The sequence below is a fragment of the Plectropomus leopardus genome, chromosome 18 (assembly GCF_008729295.1).
Source record: "Plectropomus leopardus isolate mb chromosome 18, YSFRI_Pleo_2.0, whole genome shotgun sequence".
Lineage (NCBI taxonomy): Eukaryota > Metazoa > Chordata > Actinopteri > Perciformes > Serranidae > Plectropomus > Plectropomus leopardus.
Genome location: NC_056480.1, coordinates 8,382,404 through 8,403,129, shown reverse-complemented (window position 1 = coordinate 8,403,129; position 20,726 = coordinate 8,382,404). Strand labels below are relative to the sequence as shown.

General features: G+C 38.5%; 1 protein-coding gene across 1 annotated transcript in view; it reads right to left on the bottom strand.

Annotated features, from left to right (window-relative positions):
- LOC121957710 (oxysterol-binding protein-related protein 10) overlaps positions 1 to 20,726 on the bottom strand; it is an 82,577-nt gene that overhangs the window by 13,875 nt on the left and 47,976 nt on the right. Inside the window, exon 7 of the mRNA XM_042506451.1 lies at positions 17,864 to 17,994. Coding sequence (XP_042362385.1) covers positions 17,864 to 17,994 — 131 coding nt within the window. The remainder of the gene's footprint in view (positions 1 to 17,863; positions 17,995 to 20,726) is intronic.

Here is a 20,726-nt window from a genome sequence, read left to right as displayed (position 1 = left end):
ATCCAATTGAGGTTAAAGAAGAGATGATGCCTTTGATATCTCCTGCAGTAACTTGGGGCAGGAAGGAAGATAAAAAAAAATACAAGAAAGAGGCTGATGTATAATGCAGAAAGTGCTCTAAAGCCTGTAGGCAACAACAACTCTCTGTACACCCCCCACTGCTCTTTATCTTCTATCTGTGTCTCTATGCAATACCATATGTGTCCTTCTTCCAACATGTAGATGCAGTATCTCAAAATGAGCCGACTGAATCTGAACTGAAACTCCTGGCAGCATGAAGTGCACTGAAGAAAAAAGAGATTTCCAGGACCAGAGTGCCCGCCTGTCACCTGAATATTTCATTTCATGCATGCATGCCAAAAGCTCCACACATCCACTCAAACATCCTCACTGAACACACTCACATTTGCACCTTAACATTTAGAACAAAAGACACAAACACACACACACACACACGGGCACAGACGGGGGAGCATGCATGAACACACAAGTACAGGACTCCCTGGAGCTGCCTGATTCTCAGAGCAGAGTGATATATATAGAAGTGAAAGCAGGGAAAAGAGAGGAGGTAGGTAGGGGGAGGTGTGTTATGATTCCAGTGGCTCTAACTAATTAAAGAGGCTCTTGACAGCAACAGGAAATTACTGCTGAAGAGGTCAGAGCATCTCAGCGGAAAGCCGCGAGTGGATATATCGGTGGACTTAGTGGTTGTCATTAGCTAAGACTTTTTAATGCAGTTAAACTTGTCCAGAAGTGGGTAATAATGTGTCTTGAATAATAAATAAGTAAAAAGAGTGTCTGAATTTATGGCTTAACAGTGTGAGGAGGAGGAGAGATTGTTCAAAACAAAAAGGTTTCAGAAAGATTTTGGCTATTGGTAATTACAACATGAAAATCTTTGGTTGTATTGTATTTCAAAGTAATATATCTCAAAACATCCTTAACATCACTCTGTATGGCATTTCTATTGATTATATCATATATTTTTACTGAGTACCACAATTTTCTACCTGCAAGATGCTAGCACAGGACGATAGCGCTATGTTTCATTTTTAAAGACTGCAAGTACAATGAAAAGTATGAATGTGAAGTTCCTATAGTCGACATAAATGGGCATTTCACAACAAAATGTTGGTCCAGTGTGTAGGATTTAGTGACGTCTGTTGGCAGAGATGGTATATAATACTCATAACTATGTTTTCATTTGTGTATAATCACCTTAAAAAAGAAGTGTTGTGTTTTTGTTACCTTAGAATTAGCTGGTAATATCTACTTTCCATGAAGTCTGCCATGTTTTCCTACAGTAGCCCAAAATGGAGCAGACAAACACTGACTTTGGAAAGGGCCATTCATGTTTTTGAGGGGAACACTGTAGTTTTCCTACACACTTGTAACACATACCTACATACTGGACGTTAAATGTTGTGCTTTGTATTTTTACATTTATGTGTATTTATGTGAAAATCTATGTTCTGGGACATGAGACCGTTTTCAGAAAATATCGTGATAATTAAGTGAAATCAAATCAAAACTCAAAGACTTATAATAAGGCAACTGGTCTCATGTCTTTCTAAAGGGTGTCTTATTACAAATGTGTACCTGGTTTTCAACCTCATTCAGACATCTCATCCATAAGAGCGTGAATAAGCTTGGCATTTAACCCTTTTTTCAATTCAAAATGCGTTTCGAAATCTTTTAAGTATGCTGCGTGTAAATGTTTACCACCAGAACGAGCCCTGCTGGCTAGTTTGTTCTATAATTTATGAAGTCAACAAAGACTCTCTGTGTTGAGCTATGCTTCCCATTTCAGATCAGTAATGTTTACAGCTTAAATGCACCCACTGAATGCTGGGTAACCCCTTAGGCTGCAACTACACTATTCACCCCACATCCAAAACAGATGCAAAGACCAACAGTACATCATGCACAAATACCGACATCAGCTTGTAAACACTCACGCTGCATTGCTGTGTAGCTACGGGCTTGACCTGCATAAAGCTGGACCTCATCTCCAAAAACGAAGAAAATAAGATGGCCTCAGGTAAACACAAGCAATCCAGGGAGAGAAGTGAAAGCTTCTGGCTCCACTAACAGGGCAGCCACCGCACGAGGCTCCACTCACAGTAAAATCCAATTAAAGAGGCGCGCTCACAACCTGCCGAAAACTGTATCTTTTGAAGAGTTTGAAGCTGTGATAGGCACCGCAGACAAAAGCAAAACACTCTTGTTCCTCTACTGGATTTGCTGACTGGGTGAGCAGCCTTCTTACAGGAGTCCTGGGTCTTGTTAGAGAGATGTACAATGTGGCTGAGTTGAGGTGGTGAGCTGCTGTGCGTGACTTGCAGAGAGAGTCTTTCTGCCCACCACCCACTCTGAAAAACAGGGAGGAGGGAGGGAAGAGCTCAGGGAAAGTCCCAGTGACGTTTCCCCTCCGCATCCTCCCATCATCCCTCTGCCGTGGTTCCCTGCATCTCTTTCCATTTATACATCCCCCGCTCTCCTACCTCCCGTCCTGCTCTGACATGGCTTCCCTGCTTTTATTCGTCCTTCTCCACCTCCACTTTTCCTGCACCTTTCCCGCTTGTATAACGCAGTAGGAGTGTGTATATGGGCTTGCTTAATGAGGGCTGCATGATTCTTGCTAAAATGTGGTATTGTGGTAACAAAAACATAAACTGCATTTTTAGTCAAGTGCAAAAACACAGCTGGCACCAATTTTTTGGCATTTTGCAGAAAAATCTGTTAATGCATTTTATTAATGTTGTTAATAATGTTATTAGTGCAAGCCTATGGCGTTTTATATTGTATAAATTAGCCTAGCAGTTAGTGGAGATTTCTTCGTCTCACATGAACAACTTTTAACGAAACTAACGTCACAAAATCACTTATAGTTTGCGTTGCAGCGCTGCTCACACCGACACAGAAATGGTCCCACTCAGTCAATAAACACATTTAAAAAACGTTGAGTAAAATGATTGTTCTCGTCACTGCGTATGTGACAGGTGCAGCAGCAGGATCACAAACACTGAAATGGCATTCGCTCTCTGCAAAAAAAAAAACAAAACTAAAAAGCATATGCAAATACCTAAATTGAAAACTGAATACCTATCGAATATACAAATACCTGAATAGCTGAATGTTTGGGTCCAGCCCTACAAGTTACATTGTGTAAATTAGCCTAGTGGCCTGCTGAGATTTAAGCGGCTGTAAAACAGTGGACAGTTTCGTTTCTAGTGCTGGACCCAAATATTTTGCTATTTGGGTATTAGGTAATTGGATAGGAGTTCGGCTTTCTATTATGGCATTCGGATATTCTTTTCTTTTATGCCATAAAAGTCCCTGTTTTGTAATTTAAAAGCTTTTATTATGAAGCAGCCAAACAGGAAACATTGGGTTTTTACAGAGTGAACAGGGATGCACAAGGAAATATGAGCGAGTGAATCATCGTCACTGAGAAACGAAATTGTGTAGACCCATGAATCCAGATGATTTTTTTTTTTTTTTAAATAGTCGTGCAGCCCCTGGCAGATCCCGAAAGCAGTCACCTCTTTTTCAGGAAGTCATGGTGGCTGTATGACTCTGTATGACACACCTCTTTCTCTTTTTGCAATCCTTCTCTCTTCAACCAAACACTCTCCTTCCATCTCTGTCTCTCTGAAACTGTCGTCCTCTCTCAATCTGTTCCAGCCTGACAGTCCTCCTTTTAATTGACTCCAGTCTCATGTTTGATTCATTCTTCCTCTCTCTTCCTCCGCCCTCGCGCTGTCATCTCTGTCATTGTTTCTTCCATTCACCCTCCCTTCCTTCATCTCCTTATTCACGCCATCCGCTATTCTGTTTCATCATCATCTTTCTCCTTAACTGTCTCCCTCATCCATTCGCATTGGTTTCCCCGCCTCCTCCTTCCTGCTCTTTTTTCTCTCTCTTGCTCTGAATAGTTCTCAGTATCTGTTTTTTTTTGTGGTCTACCTCTCTCTGTTTCTATCTCTCTCTGGCATGTCATCAGGGGAGAGCGTGGGCGTCTTCAGAAGGCTTCGATAGGGCAAGTCTGCCCCTGCTCCCACTTCAAAGACTCCATACCTTCTCGGTTTGAATGGGCTAAACTTTGAGGGCTCGTCCCCCATCACCGGCCGTCCTCTTCATCCCCTGTCATCATCACTTCCATCTTCACCCGCTTTTTTTTTTTTTTTGGGTGAAAGTATCGTCTAAGAACCGGGGGAGATCGAAGCTGTATGAGACTCAACTCCTGAACCTTTTGCTATGAAATCGTTCTCCGTCTGAAGTCAAGCGTCCTCTTTCTAGCTCTACCTTTGAAGTGTGTATGTTAGAGTAAAGTGGATTTCTCCTCCTTCTTGCTCCTTTGGGCACAGTCAACAGAAGAAAAAAGCAAAATGGTAATCTGAATTATTCGTCATCGCCAGCGCAGTGAGGACATCTTTGTTGTGCTAATTAAATTTTCTGTCTTCATCTGAATCAAAGTAGATTTTAATTGGTTGGATGTGTTTCCTGCTGTGTTTCCACCTGCTTAGATGCTAAACTTGGCCCTGAACCCTGAAGTCTTAAGGGGCCACTATACTCTGTCAGAACAGAGGGAGGGTGTTTGAAAAGCTTTGGAAATCCTCACAGCTCCCTCAATTACAATGACATATTTTGCAAATTGAAAAAAAATAAATGAAAAGTTTTGCATTGTTGGAAATGGGGATTTTTTTTAAACTTTAATTAATAAAAACTGATTCAAAATATTTGACTGTTTTTGATCAATTAATCAGACCTTTGTATATGGACCCTGCAATCAATCATTATCATTATCTCAGTTTTAAACATTTTTGCGCTATAAAAAAAATTTGTGTTGACTGTAGCCCAAATTATTAGTCAAAAAGTGTATGCTGTAGCTGTCCATACATTACGTGCCATAATATCAATGTTATATACAGATTCCAGCAAGACTAAATAACATAAAGCCAGATTTAGCTGCTGTGTAAATATTAGGGCTGAGCAATTAATAAAATTTTATTTTCAATAACAATTTTGACTTCCAACACAAAAACAAGATAACACAGATATCGTATACATATACAACTTTACAGAATTGTTAGTGACTATTTTTTTTTTCTTTAATGGGACCAGTAACAAATTTAGCGACTTATTCAGACCAGCAGGGAAAAACTGAGAATGATATTAAATGTGAATTACTAGCCATGTGTGCTGCTCAGAGTAATCGCAGTCCACGGCTCTTCTGCCAACAGCATGGGGTCTCTTCTTGTCCTCGGGTGCCATGATTATGTTTATATATTAGATGTTATATATTTTAAGGTTGCATCATCGTGAATTTTTTGGCAATGTCTGAAATGTCCATAAATAACAATGTTTTTGGCCGATAACCGATGCCGATATCAATATATTCACTTTATTTTCCCACCGAATTTAATTTAAATTTTTTTTTTTTTTTTTTTAAATTTCTTCCTTTTTTAAAAGTTCATTAAATGCATGTTTCCAAAAGTTAATTAGAATTCATGTTAAATTATCTCAGTACTGACCAATCATGATTATAATTTTTAAGAGGCTGCAATGAATATATTTCTTTTGATATCATGAACTCATGAAGGCTGAGATGTTTAATTTCAAAAGTTCAAAAAATAAACCCGCCAGGCGTGGGGATTTTCTCACGATGTCAGGACTGAACTTTCTTTCTGCACAGATCTGTAATACTGAACACGTCGCTACTGAAGTATTTGCGTCTCGGCTGAACAGTCTTTTAATGACACTGCATTTTCTCTGTCAAGACTGTAGCTGACTGGATGTGTTTCTTCTTTCACATCATTCTCAGTAAACCCTCTGCCAGCCATGTCGGAGTGTGTTACACTAACAATCATTTTAAAATCACTTAGAAACGTCTCCTGCCCAATGATTTGACATTTATTCAAACAATTTCTGAACTGCCAGACACTGTCTGTGCACTTTATACTCATCCTTTATTCAAATAAGAATTTCTGCCTGGATGAGCAAGATATTTTATCAAATTGATAGGTTCACGACTTCAGTAACAACTGTGCGCTTCCTCTGTTAAATGTCAGGTGTGTTTTGAATGTCATCTTCCAGGGAGATACTGAAAAGCTTCTAAGGGCTTCCTGTTTGTTCCTGTTTTATCAACAGGCGCCAGTTTATTTCTACCTTATGTCTGTCATTTCATATAAAGTCTACAAGTGTTCATATTATTTCCAAATAACAGTGTGCAAACTACAGTGGGATGGAAAAGGTGACATGTCTGAGATTAGGGCCAAATGTCCTTTTGTTCCACTTTCAGTGTGTCGCCTATACTGTACCTCATAAATCACAAAAACACTCAGTTACAGTAAAATGATAGTAAAGCAGAGCGCGCAATTACCACACAGAGGCAGAGGCAAAAATTGTGAATGAGTGTTGTGTGAGGTGACACAGGCGGTGAAGTCTTTTCTCAGTTACCAAAAACAGGAGATACAACGCTTGAATGAAAAAAGGAGTAGGAGGAAGTGACCCAGATGCAACACAAGACACATAACTCCCACGAATGAAGCACGGGATAAGAAATGCACCACTTGAATGGTCTTGAATGAGAAATCACACTCGAGATTCTGGAGCAAATCTCTCCCACTTCCTTTAAAAAATGAGGCAAGTGGGGCTACTGAGTTTCGGTGCCTCATGTTTAAATTATAACAAGCAGTTTCATCAGCACAGCGCGCTAATGAGGGGATATAAGAATAAAGCCGATGCAGACACAGTGGTTTGGTACTTAATCACACAGACAATGCTTAAACAACGATACAAGCAATACTGAGGAGGTTACTTTTGAAATGTAAAAGGTTAGAGATTACTAGTTACCCTGTTAAAAAATACAAGTATTTTAACTATTTTAATTTTTTTTTATCAAAGTAATGTAATGCTGTAAATTTAATTTATTTTTGATTCATTTTCTAACAAATGTTTTAAACTGGGCAATAAAGCTAAAAATATATATTTAACATATTTATCATTCATATTGGTATCCTGTTTATGGTATTTTATTGGTTGGTTTGCACCTTTCTGTTTAATATTTTTGTTATATTTTGCACCTCACTGAAAGCAGGTTCTTATGATTACTACCTTACTGTTACCTCATTTTATATTTTTATTTTATATTTGCTATAGAGGTAATACATTTTACTTTCGGTAACATCCACCCCCGTATTATTTTTATACGGGGGGTGGATGTTCACAAGCATAGTATTCCGAAATTTTGAGTGGTAGTATTTTATCTTTATATACAGTTATATGAATTACAAATATAGCAAATACAATTTACATTTTTGGTGCCCCATAATAATAAAATCAATTGCTGTTTACAATTTAGAGACAAGAGACAATTTAGCACAAATTTTTTATCATAACATAAAACATGACTTTTTTGTTGGTTTATGCAAGAGGAATATATTTAAAATGCTAATAATAATGATAACTATAACTAAATAAATAAATAAAAGTTGTTCTTAACTTTACAGTGCTACATCAGAAAAAAAAATCTGAAAATCCATTTCTGAAGTCTGAGCATTTTTAAGACTTTTGAAAGATTGATATATGACATTTTAATTATATACATATATATATATATATACGATAATATCGTATTATGAAGCCTCTGATGATTACCACCCCTGATAAAAGCTACTTGTTTTTGGTGATGGTGTTATCTTGAAGCAATCAGTAAACTAAAACAATAATAGTAATTTATTTTGAGACTCAAGCACAAAACAATAACACTGTGTTGTCTTAACGTTGGTGATATGACGCTCGCATATGTGAACTGCACCGACTAAAGTTGCCTGAACTGCTGTCACGTTAGCCTACTACGCTTCCGGCTAAATACAAGTTTGAAAATGAAATTAAAAAACACGTGTGGCGTAAAGTTACAAAAACGTTATCTTACCAAGATATCTGTAACCGGCTCTTTATCTCCTCTTCAAAGCTGCAGGCGAGCTAACGTTACATTAGCCGCAACTAGCATAACGCCGCACCTGTCATATCCTTTAAACATTACGTAAACGTTTATTTCGAGCCGCCGAGTGAGGACGAACCCTTCACGTAAAGCTGTGATTATGTATCGTTAATATCGGGAGCTAATGCCACCGATTTATATCTCCAGATTGTATCGGAAGTAATCGGAGAAATGTACTCAAGCGGTTAGCTGTGCGGTGTTTACAAACATTAGTTTCCTGAGTGGAAGCGCGTGCCCGTGACAGCACGAGCGCACACGCATTCAGTGACGGGGGACTACGTCACTACGCTTCGAGTTTACCTGAATGAGAAATAAATAGCTCCACTGATTTTTAACCGCGATGACATATTTGACAAGAAATGTAATAACACACATATTTGTCTGATATTTCAAAATAAAAACAAAATCCAACCAAGAAGGGAAAAATTGATACTCACATTTGGAAGGGATTAATTGGCAAAGAACATAGCTTTTACCTTGTATTCCCAAAAAAGTCAAATAAATTAATTTATAATTTTGCATAAAATCTATCCAGTAAATTCTATAATTTCTAGGTATGCAGATGTTGAAATTTTGTTTTTTTCTGTGGGCAGAAACTGATTTTACACTTTTTACAAGGTAAAATTTGTTATTATGATTATACAAGTAACAAATATTTGAACTATTTTGTTAATTTTCTTTTTTTGATTTTATTTTAAATTCTTTACCCATAAACAAAAATCTGGCATTTAAAGTGTGAACATTCTGAAAATTAATGAATATTTTTTATATTTATGAGTAGCACTAATAATAAAAAAAAAAACTAAATGAATGTAGAAATCCATTTCAATGTATGATATTTTTATGGCCTGATTTTAAAAAGCATTTTTTTTTAAATTTGGTGACCTTCTATGGACCCATCAACTAATCAATTAATCAAGTGAATAACTTCTTTGTATGAATCTGACAAACAGAGTGAGCGAGACAAAGGAGGAGGTATTTTTCAATAGGCATATGACATTTCATGCCTCCTAATCTAAATCTAGACTTCAATAAAGAGAGTGGATTACAGAGAGTAAGTCATGGGTTGATATTTTCCACACTGAGCTCAGACCTGCTGCTCTTTGATGTTTTCACTCCAGGACTGACGGGACCTTTATGCCAGTTAATAAGACTTAAGGCGCCAGCATGTAATCGCTTTATATTAGTTTGGCGGACTGTAGTGAGCGAGTTCAGAAGCAAAACAAATATTAATTTAGTTCAAATAAGTCCACCATGGTTGCAAGTTGGCCACATATGCCAGCTACAAAGATTGTTAGACACTGATGTCATTGCCACTGTTAAAGCAGGCACGCCTAAAGAAACAGCTGAGCCCCTGAAAAGGTCTAATAAATGAGCCCTTTCCGAATTTGCTTTACTCATACATGTAAAGTGAGAGAGACTTTAGGGCCACATATCATCCTCTTAACAGGTGGTGGTCGGCCTGTTGGCTCCTACACTGAGACAACAAAAAAGGCATATACTATTTTCAGGAGAGGGGATTTCCATTATGAAACAGACTACATCCTACTATGCAACAATAAATAATGTTTGCTTTTATTGTTTTAATAAGCAATGGTGAATTTTGTGGTTCAAAATAAAATGTGTTTATCAATGCTTGTATTTAGATTGAACATGATTATTATTGCTGGTGTAAATGCCCCCCCCCCCTTCCTCCTTGGTACGCCCCTGGCTGAAGTGTTACAATCAGTGGTCATGTGTAAATGTCCCTCCGGCAGTACAACAGGTGACTGGAGTGAATCATACAGAGGAAGAGCTGCACATCAGAGGACTTTGCCGCCCTCTGCTGGAATAAAGAAGAAACAGAGATGGAAAGAAGGAGAGGAGGGTTTTTAGCTCAAAATGCAGGAAAGGATGAAAGAAAGGGGAGATAAACATTGTCGGATGCAATTCATCTTATTTTGTTATAACTTAAATTCATTTTTTCCCCACATTTTGTCTTCATGGAGGATTTACATTATTTTATATAGAAAAAGATCTTTAAAAAAAAAAGCAAATATCAAATAAAATCTTTAATTGATAAGCCTGGGTATTGAGAATAAAAGCACTCAAACAAGCAGCACGCACAGGGAGGAAGATTTCCTCGTCTACACCGCCTTCCTCTGTTAATACATAACTGACTGAAGGTCTGTCGTTAACTTCCTGTTCTCTGGCAGCTGCTTATATCCATACTATTACATCGGACAGGTCTAATATGTGGCAGGGGAGTGCACTGGTGCTGTTGCAAATGCATAAACCGACCTGATTTCTGCAAGCGCTAGCAATTTTTCCTCCATTTTCCCACAGTCACGCAGAGGCCCCGTGCTTACCCTTGCAGGCTGCGTACTAGGACTGAATATCAAACGCCACTGTGGTGCTACATAATTCAAATAGCAAACCTTTATTATTCTGGGGTAATGTATTTTCCTCCCTGCACTCTGGACTACTCATGAGATTACAGGGAAACTGGCAAACGACCAAGATTAGAAATTGAAGATTAGATCAGGAACTGACCTTGAGCAGGACTGGAACAGGAAATTTTGTCCATCATTTAAGGTGGGGTGACATTTGAGCAATGAGAACTGAAACTGGAGCTAAACAAGAACATTTCCTTAAAAACCCTAAACAATGCAAGTACTTTCCCTTGTTTCTGTTGTGAGTTGCTGAGAACAAATATCAATCTCAAGATCAGAAACCTCCTGATTCAATCACCCAAAGCACTGTGCAGTTAACTCTATGTGCATTGTGTTTCCCTGCCACAAGATGGCAAAATGACAATCTCACCAGATCTAAATTTACTGTGCCAAACAACACATTACATAAATCATCGTCCCAAGATCATCTCTCAAATCTCTGTCCTTCACTGTCTAAACATCACCTTTTGTAGATGGATAATTGAAAGGTACATAAGACACAGGCCTCAAGGGCCGGAGAGTCAGGCCCCCTGCTGGCATTAACCTGCAAAAAGTTACTCAAAAGAATGAGTTTTGTCCACTAAGTACCACAAAGAAATGCAAAAATACTTCAAAGACTCACAAATTGACCTTAAAATAGATGCAACACAACAGAAAAAATATGCAAAAGGAGGTAAAAGACATGCAGAACGACTGCAAAGAGACACAAAATGACCATAAAGAAATATAATGGAAATAAAAAGATAAAGAAAATAACCAAAAAAGACACAACTATAAAGATAAAATTTGTCATTTAAAGAGATGTGAAACAACAGTAAAGACATGAAAGGAACTGCAAAGAGACACAGAACAACTACAAGAGACACAAAATGACCAAAAATATACCTCAAAGAGACACGAATTGACTTTAAAAGAGATGCAAAGGAACTCCAAAGAGATGTAGAACAACTTCAACAAGACACAAAATGACCCCAAAAAACTGCAAATATACCCAAAAGAGACACAAAATGACTTCAGTGAGATATAAAATGACCCCAAAGAGATGTAAAGTAACTACAAAGGGTTGCAGAATGACTACAAAGACACACCCGACGACCACAAGGAGGACCACAAAATGACTAGAAAGAGATGCAAAGATACTACAGAGCCACAAAACGACTAAAAAGAGAAACAAAACAACCCCCCCAAAAACAACAAACAGCTTGAAGATAATTACAAATAGATACAAGAACTACAAAAAGTAACAAAATGACCCAAATTGACACAAATACACCACTAAAATTACTTCAGAGACACAAATCACCAGAGCCAAAACAACAACAAAAAGAAACAAAAACCAGCACTGTCTGTGTGTTTTGCTCCTATGTAGAACAGTTGGTGGGGGCCTTTTGCATGTTCTGTCCCCAGGGGGCCCATTGTTTCATAATCCGCCCCTGTGCAGAGATTTGATACGATCAGCTCGGGAAAAATCTCTACCTTCTCATTTCCTCCATATCAACACAAAACTTTCAATCACTGTGACTGGGAGAGAGTAATCAGATGGAGGACAGTGCTGAATCCCATCAAAAAGTGAATAAACGTCAAGTGTCAACCTGGACTAAAGCTTTCTGGCAATCTGCACTGCCTCTCTTCCGTCTCTCTGGCCTTCTTCTTCAAACGCCGGCCAGAACGTCTTTGAAGACTCTAATGAAATCTGGTTCGGGCTGCAGGGCAGAGCCGAGAGACAGGCAGCAGGAGAGTGCACAGTATTACAGAGCAATGACGAGGGGCAAAAAAAGCTTAAATTTATATGTGCCATTGCAAAATCAGAAGTCTGCTTTTCTTTTCTACAGTTTGTAATGATAAAATAGAAAGTCTGCATGGGTTTTAATTAAAAAAACAGTTATATATGGTACTGTGTGTTTCAGAAAATACAATTTCAACTCTCTACATGAAGTCAAAACTGTTTGCGGACCACCTACTGACACTGTTTACACAGTAGCGGACTTTACTGTGTAAAGACAATTTTTTGAAAAAGCCAAAGGTTGATGGCATGAATTATTTTCTTTTGTGGATTTTGATTTAATGCTAATGTAAGACTAAATTAAAAGTTATGAGGAGTCTCATGATAGCGTATTTAATACATGCTAAACTGCTGAGTTTAACTTGAATAAGTTTATTTTGGGGGGGCGGAACAACAAGCTTTAAACACAACTTTTATCTTACAAAGTTGACGTGGTGAACATGTTAGCAAACTGTTGCCCGTATCAAGCAAGGGACATCAACAGTTAACCATAAATCGACTGCCAAGAGTATTTTTGACTAGTTACACGTATCAGTCTATGGGTTAATTTTGCAGTCAAGGTGTCAGGGGCCCCTCCGACCTTCACCTTCAAAATGTCACTCAACTTCAGAGTTAAGAGACTCAAAATGACCACAACAAGATGCAAATGAGCTGCAAAGAGGCACAAAACAACAACAAAAGGGACGAAACAACAAGAAATAGACACAAAACGACCAAACAGGACCCAAAATTATATCAAAGAGACACAAAATAACAACAAAGAGATGCAAAATGACCTCAAAGAGACACAAAATGACTATAAAGAGAAATACATGGACTACAAAGTGACACAAAATGACCAAATAGGACACAAAATTACATCAAGGAGATACAAAACAACTGCAAAGGGGCACAAAATGACTATATGAAGACTCAAAGATGACACAAAATTACCACAGAGGGACACACAATAACTAAGAAACCCAAAGTGACTACAAAATGACCAAAAGAGAGACAAAACAACCTCAAAGAGACACAAAATGACTAGAAAAAGGCTAAATGACCAAAGACAACACAAAATTACATCAAAGACACACACAACTAAAAGACACAAAATGACTTCAAGAAGACACAAAATGACCAAAGAGGACACAAAATTAACTCAAAGTGATGCAAAACGACCAAAAGAGACATTAAATGACCACAAGCAACACAAAACACCCTCACAGAGACACAAAACAACTACGAAGAGACACAGAACCCCTAGAAAGTCTGTGTGTGTTGCTCTTATTTGGAAGAAGTGGTCGGGCTTTTTGCATCTCCTTTTTCTGGTTAATTGAAATGTGTGGGGGTAACAGCTTAATTCTTAAATCCTGTGTGACACGAGCAAAGTGTTTCTTAAGTTAATGTAAACGTTTTGTGAGAGAAATGCAAAAGTAGGTCTTCCTCATTTTGCTGCATGTCCCTTCTTGGCCGCCACAGAAAGCCCCTGATGGTCATTTCTATAGTTTATTTAGTGCCTGTTTTCTTAATTTATGACATTATGACGTTCTGCATTACTGGAGCACAGTATCCTGACAGGGCTCTTGGACAGTGGGCAGAAACATACCGACAGTGGCAGGAACGTCAGTGCAGATGGTTGGCTCAGGCCCTCTGAATCATAACTGCCATAACACTGGCTGAAATGTCTTTAAAGCTGCCAAATCGCCATCATGAGCCACCCTCCCTTCTCTGCTCTTAATTGTGCACCATGAAGTATGTTGAACAGCTTGACAATTAGCAGTAAATGGGTTGACACTGCAGCGCCATAATGCCCATTTTACACTCATATGTCAATAGAAAATGATCATTAACATGACAAATTACATCTCTGTGCCTCCAGATTAGACTGCTGCCAGCACGGTCAAATCCCTCGTGGCGGTGAGGCAGGGTGCTGCTTCACTGCTCCCATGAAGGGTAAAATGTCCCTCTCTTCCCTGTACCTCATTTTGTGGTTAGATTTAAACGATTGTCAGCCCATTATAACAACAGAGACTTATGACACATAATCACACAAGTTTAACATTTGACAAAAGGGCCATTATGAGCGGGCGTGGTGGTAAACGCCGCCGAGATGACACTTGGCCCATTAATCTTTATCTTGTTATTCTCAGCCGAGGGTGCCATTATTGTGCCGTTTGAATAATAGGATGACAGAGGATCGATGTGATTCATGCGACAGGGGTGTCACAGAAAAGTGACCCTGATGTTTACACGATGCTAACGTAAACAACCAATCTCTAAACGAACACTGTTGCTATAGCAACCCCTACTGGCAGCGTTCCATACTGTTGCAATTTGTTACTTTTTTACTGGAACATTCGAAGTTTTTTTTTTCAGGCTAATTGAGTTTTGCTGTCTTTAACTTTTACTCTTAATGACGTTGTTTCTTTTACTGACAACACCTCTTTCTTACTGGCGTAACGGACAACTAATTTGACGTAATTACTTTTGTGAATATGATAGTGGTGGCTAGCAGTACAGCACTAACAGCGGCAACAGTGCTGACAGACCAAACACTGTTAATGGGGGTTGGCTCACATTCCCTAAATTGCAGCTTGCTGATTTTAAAATGTATTGTGGCATAGAGGATTCAAATTTCAGAGAGAGAGAGATATCCTGGCATTTTCTTCTATTGGGTTTACAAATCGTTTAACTTGACACAAAGTCCAGTAAGTCTAGAAACATGTTCTTGCTGTTTGATTCTGAGAAAATCAAATCTAACATTTATACACTAAGGGGTTAAAAGATTAAAAAATATAAAATGTATGGTAGACGGTTTCCTTTTGAAGTTAATAATCAGCACTAAGATATCTGCTCTCCATTTGGGACAGAAAGCAGAGCCCTCTAAGCCTCACACTTTCGCCCGGGCCACTTTCTCTCCATCCAGCTGGCACATATTTATATTATTTCCATCAGTGTCACGGGCCTGTATTTCCTGTCACTGACACAGGGTGGTCCAGCGGACAGTCAGAAAGCCCCGCTCTGCAGCGGGCAGGAATTCATGAAGCCCCCTCCTGGGATCGGCTCAGTTCCAGCTCTATACTGTGTGACCCACTTATTTGACAGCAGCTCTGTTAAAACTTTCAGAAGCGATGAGTGCTTCCCTCGCCGGGCAACAAGGGCAAACATGAGAAAATGAAAAGAAAGTGGGGCAGGAAACCAGACAACCAGCCCATCAACATCATCACAGGCACAGATTTGTTTTTGAGCTCACTGGAATGAAATAAAAGAGTTGATATTTCATTCACATTTTTCATACCTGTTCTCATCTTGCAAGGAGGCCTTTGCTTTAACTTACGTAACTACGACAAGAGAATCAACCAACACAGCCTTGAAAAGACCAATAAACCATCATAGTACATTTTTAGTCAGCTTCATTGTTTTTAGAAAATGGCAAAGACATTTAAAAAATGTAGTTTTGAAAAAGTCTTTCTTGGTTTCAAGGGCTTTCTGAATGTCTGACATGAGCTTTAGCTGCTGATCAGCAACTTTTTTTTCATGCAAAAACATTCAATGTTCTTTGATTTTTCACATTATGTCTGTCTATGTGCTTTTTGCTGGTGAGCTAGGTTTAATTTTATGAATACAAAAATCATATTTTTAATGCTTGTCAGTTGCTGACTCTCAGAATCTGAAAATTTCCTTAAACATACAAGATACAAAATGCATTCCTAGTCCAGTCCTCATGGACTGACAAAAAAACAGGCCTGTTTTCAGCTTTGTCACAAAGAAGTTTTCATGCAATCCAATATATTTTCAGTGGTTTAACCCTTTAAAAACCTGTTTGGACATCTGCTTTTTTGGGTGGCCTTTCACAAGCTATTTAACCTGTTGAAACCTAACTAAATTGGTTTCATTTCTTTGAAAACATGGGAAAAAATATCCAACTTGGCAAGGATTGTCCAACAAATTACAAAACAATTAGTCAAAGATGATGAAGAAAATTACCAGAAAATTCACTGAAAATTAGTTTTAAAAAATGATTACAAAATTTTCAAATAACTACAGAAAAATATTTATATTATTAAAAGGTTTTATAATCATTAATCAATTGTGTGTTTCAAATTGTGCTACAGAAAAAAAAATCTGACGTTTTTTTTTTAGTCATTTTGTTTTTATACTTGTTTTTAAATTATTTTCAAGTAAATTTCTAGCAACTTTTTACCAATTTCTTGTTTTGTTTTTAAGCAATGTGTTGTTAAGTTGCTCACTGCCTTCTTTCCAATGTTTTATAAAAAGAAACCAGATTAATTTGCTCCGTTTTTTTTAAGCAAATTTTCTTTACAAATGAACACTTAAAGGGACACTTTGCCAATTCCCAACCAGCTTTATATCAAATGTTGGTCGTATGTGTAAATAAACTGTGGTAAACCTCCTTCAATCACACCAGCCTCCAGGTCTCCCTGCTCATCTCTCAGCTGGATGACAAGGTTGCATCTTACATTTCACTTAGGCTGTCGCTCAAACTACAGCTTGTGCTTCCACATATTCATACGCACGCAAAACAAACCAGAAGAGATACCAGCAGACTGAGAGAGAGAGCTGCCCTCTCTTTGCAATATTCAGATCAAAGTGTAAAACCAGGCAGCACTGAACAATATAAACCAAGAGTCTATTTTTCCCCTAAAATGTCTTCAGAAATATATTTTGGTGCACTGTGTAGCTGTAATATGAGAATTGTGAACAGGAAGAGGACACCATACTTTTTCATGTGTTGTAAAAATATAGGCTGAAAAAACTGAGATCAAACGTTGAAACTAAATGTTTTCAGAAACATATTTTAGCTTACCGATAAACTAATTCAAGATTGTTTGTTACCAGCTGGCCGCTATGCTATTCCGTTTTCAAATCTGACAAGCTTTCATTACATCTCTTGCCTCCGTGAGCACCCTTGGACTTATTTTACCCATCGTATCGCTGCTGTCGGGCACAAACCTCCTATCTCCAAAATGCTATTTTTCAGGAATTAGAAAAATCACTGTGTTTTTAAAATGATCCAATGGAGATGAGAGGTTTAGTCACAAGCTTTTTTGAATACATTTCATTGGTTGAAAATGGTAAAACCCACTGACAGACGTAGAGAAGACCAATAGAATAAATTCATGAAAAAAAGTGAAAATTATGACATTTCGTAAACTTGTTAGTTAGTTGTTGCTAGTGTTCACATTTCTTATATTTCTGAAGCTTCTTATACATCATATCACTCAGATTCAAATCCAGCTGGTGACCTTTGCTGCGTGTCATATTGTTCTCCGTCCTCATGTTTTCCTCATGTCATTATCGAATAAAGCAAACAAATTCTCCATGTCCCGCTGTCACGTCTTACTACAAGAACCTAGAACCTCGACAATAACACCAGACAAAGAGTGAACAATTTTCTCCACAACCATCCAACCAGCATCTGTCTGTAACCGGCTGTGCAGTAACTGTCAGAAACACACACAGAAATCACAGAGGACGATATTTCAGTTTCAGTATCTCCTGGGTTAATTCAGCAGCCCCACAGCGGTCTGATTCCCACATGCGAGACTCTCTAACCTCAGATCTCTGACACACCAAGACGACAGGGGAAAAGCAGAAAGAGCGAGGTGATATATAACGTGACGTAATGTTTCTCACCTCAGCACCATGGGATAGACTCCTTTTCCTGAGTGCCGGAGAGGGCTCGGCTGATCGCAGAGGAGTCAGACCTCCGTTCTTCAACTGCTCCCCTGAGGGTGACTTTGGTACAGTCCACACAGGAACACCATCTGAAACACGACAAGGTTAGTTAACAATAGTGAGGAGGAGACACACGGCGTTTATTGTCTGATCTATACTGTTGAATTTGTGTTTATTAATGCTGGATTTTGGGTTGAATGAAACTGATAGCAAGAATAAAAGAAGTGAATCAGGAGACAACTCATCACACACTGTGTCTTTTTCAATATTAAGGTTCTCACACTGAACTGAGGGTGTGTTATTGACAGAGGCCAGACGTCAGGAAATTGTGTGTGTGTGTGTGTGTGTGTGTGTTAAAATTTAATATTTGATCATTGTTATAGCCCTGGACTGCTGTATTGACTCAGCTAAGGTCACACATAAAGAAATGATGATTCATTTTGACTCAGAGCCACAAACAATAAACTGCTCTGCAGAAATGTTATAAATCTACATCCTGTGCTGTCTGCCTCGTGCTGTAACTGAGACTTGAAACTATTTCATGCAAGTTATTTAAAAGGCATTTAAAATTCAATATATAACCTGAGAGTACTCAACCTTGACTGTCCGCACCTGCAGGGCACTGACTGTCAGAGGTGATGACTGAACTTTATTGAGGCCAAAGTTTAAACTGTTATGCAAAACCTCTTTAAATGTCTTTTAGTCAGTGTTGTGGGGTCACATTTGACGATTGTTTCTTTTTCAGCATGCTAACATGCTCGCAATATAAATGCTGATATGCTATGTGAAGGACAATCACATAGGTTGTTTTCACAGGCAAAAATTACGACCTATGTTTATGTTTTTGTTTTGTTTTGTTAGGTGGCGACTTCTAGCGGCCGTAGTAATTACTACAGGCACAAAAAAAAAAAAAAAACAAGCCATTTTATGCCATTAGAACAAAACATTAAAGTCTCTTAAGCTTGTGTTGGCCATCAAAGCAAAAATACATTGATTTCAAAACAAGGGAACAAGAAATGCTAAAATACTAACTAGTTTCTGAGGTTAAACACTAATTCCTGCAGCACTCTACTGCAACTGTTTCATTACATTACCCACATATTTCAAACTGCGACTGTTAGCAGCCTATTCTGCCATCCATAGCTAAGTGCAAGCTCCTGTAATTTGAATTTAGAGGTAGAAATATACGACCTGTGTGGTCGGATGGGTTGGAGGACTTGTAACTTCTATTTTAGTTTACAATGTAAGAATGCTAATATCTGCAACACTAAAGGGAAGTCTAGCTAAGTCTGATGGGGAAAGACAATAGTTTCAGCCTCAAACACAGACATCAAATTCAGTCACCGCCTCTGACAGCCTGCAAACAATCTGCTTCATCAAATCTCTGTCTAATGCAGAGATATTGCACTGATCTGATATCATTTCCTGTATAAACAGACTCATCAGAAACTCATCTAAAGATAATGTGATCAACTGTCACTCACAGAAAAACAAAATATAACCAAACGGCAAGTTTCCACATTCAAAAGCTTTTTATATACATCACAGTAGTGGATCACGTTTCAAAGTACTGTTAATGGAGCGGTACCATGTTCTCTCAGGCCCCAACGCTCAAACTGAGTTAAAAGTCTAATGCACCAAGAGGCCGTTCTTTGATATCCATTAGTGAGAGGCAAGCTGTGCTGACACAGGTCGGCATGCTGGAGAGCCTGAGGCGAGTCTGTCTCGACAAAATGAGCTGAAATAGCCCTCAGGCCGGTCTGCCGCTTCGGTCAACTGACAGTTTGACTGACAGGGACCTGAAAAGTGTTAGTGAACTTCCTCCAATGATATACGATGGAGACACAAGCAGGGGGCGGCTCTGCTCGAAGGCGAGTGAAGTGTGAGTGAGGTGTAAATACAGTGAAAATTGAATTTTTTGAAAAGGTCATTCTCGAGATATTTGGAGGTTAATCGGATCCTGAGAGTTCATTTCAAGATAGAGTTTTAGGGGGGGACATTTCTGGAAATAGTAGCTGGTTTACAAACACAATTTATGACAGGTTATTTCTCTGAGATGTCACAATGAAGCACCAGAAGTAGAAACACTCAGTGAGCAAGGGGGGATGTGTGGGCCATTGGATTGAGGCATGCAGGTGAATCAAAAGGCTGTCGCAGATCAAACAGTGGAGACAAACATTCATGCAGTAGATGTTTCCAATGGCTTTACCTTCCATTTCTGGGCCGTGACATCAGATTTTGTGGTGCTCTCACCCTAAACCAGTGATACTCAACTTACAGCCTGCGAGCCAAATCTGGTCCCCAGTAGGGTGCCAGGTGGCCCCCCCAACCATTTTCTAATTCACACCGGGGATTGTTTTTATACTTTTAGTATACATTAGATGCCAGAGTATATCAAACAACATCAAAATGAGCTTGAAAAAAGTGCCAGTGGAGGATCCCCCACACTAGAAATGTCCCAAAACCCTAGAAATGTCCTACAATAATAGAAACATCCAAAAACCCTAGAAATGTCTTAAAATCCTTGAAATATCTTGAAATCCTAGAAATGTGCTAAAATCCAAGAAACATCCTAAAATATTAGAAATAGTGAAAAAGTGCTAAAATCCTAGAAATGTCCTAAAATCCCAGGAACATCCTAAAATGTGAGAAATGTTTTAAAATCCTAGAAACGTCCTAAAATCCTAAATGTCCCAAAATCTTTCAACATGCTAAAATCCTAGAAATGTCCTATTATTGTCGAAATGTCCTAAAATCCTTGAAACATGATAAAATCCTAGAAATGTGCTAAAATCCTAGAAATGTCCTAAAACCCTATGAA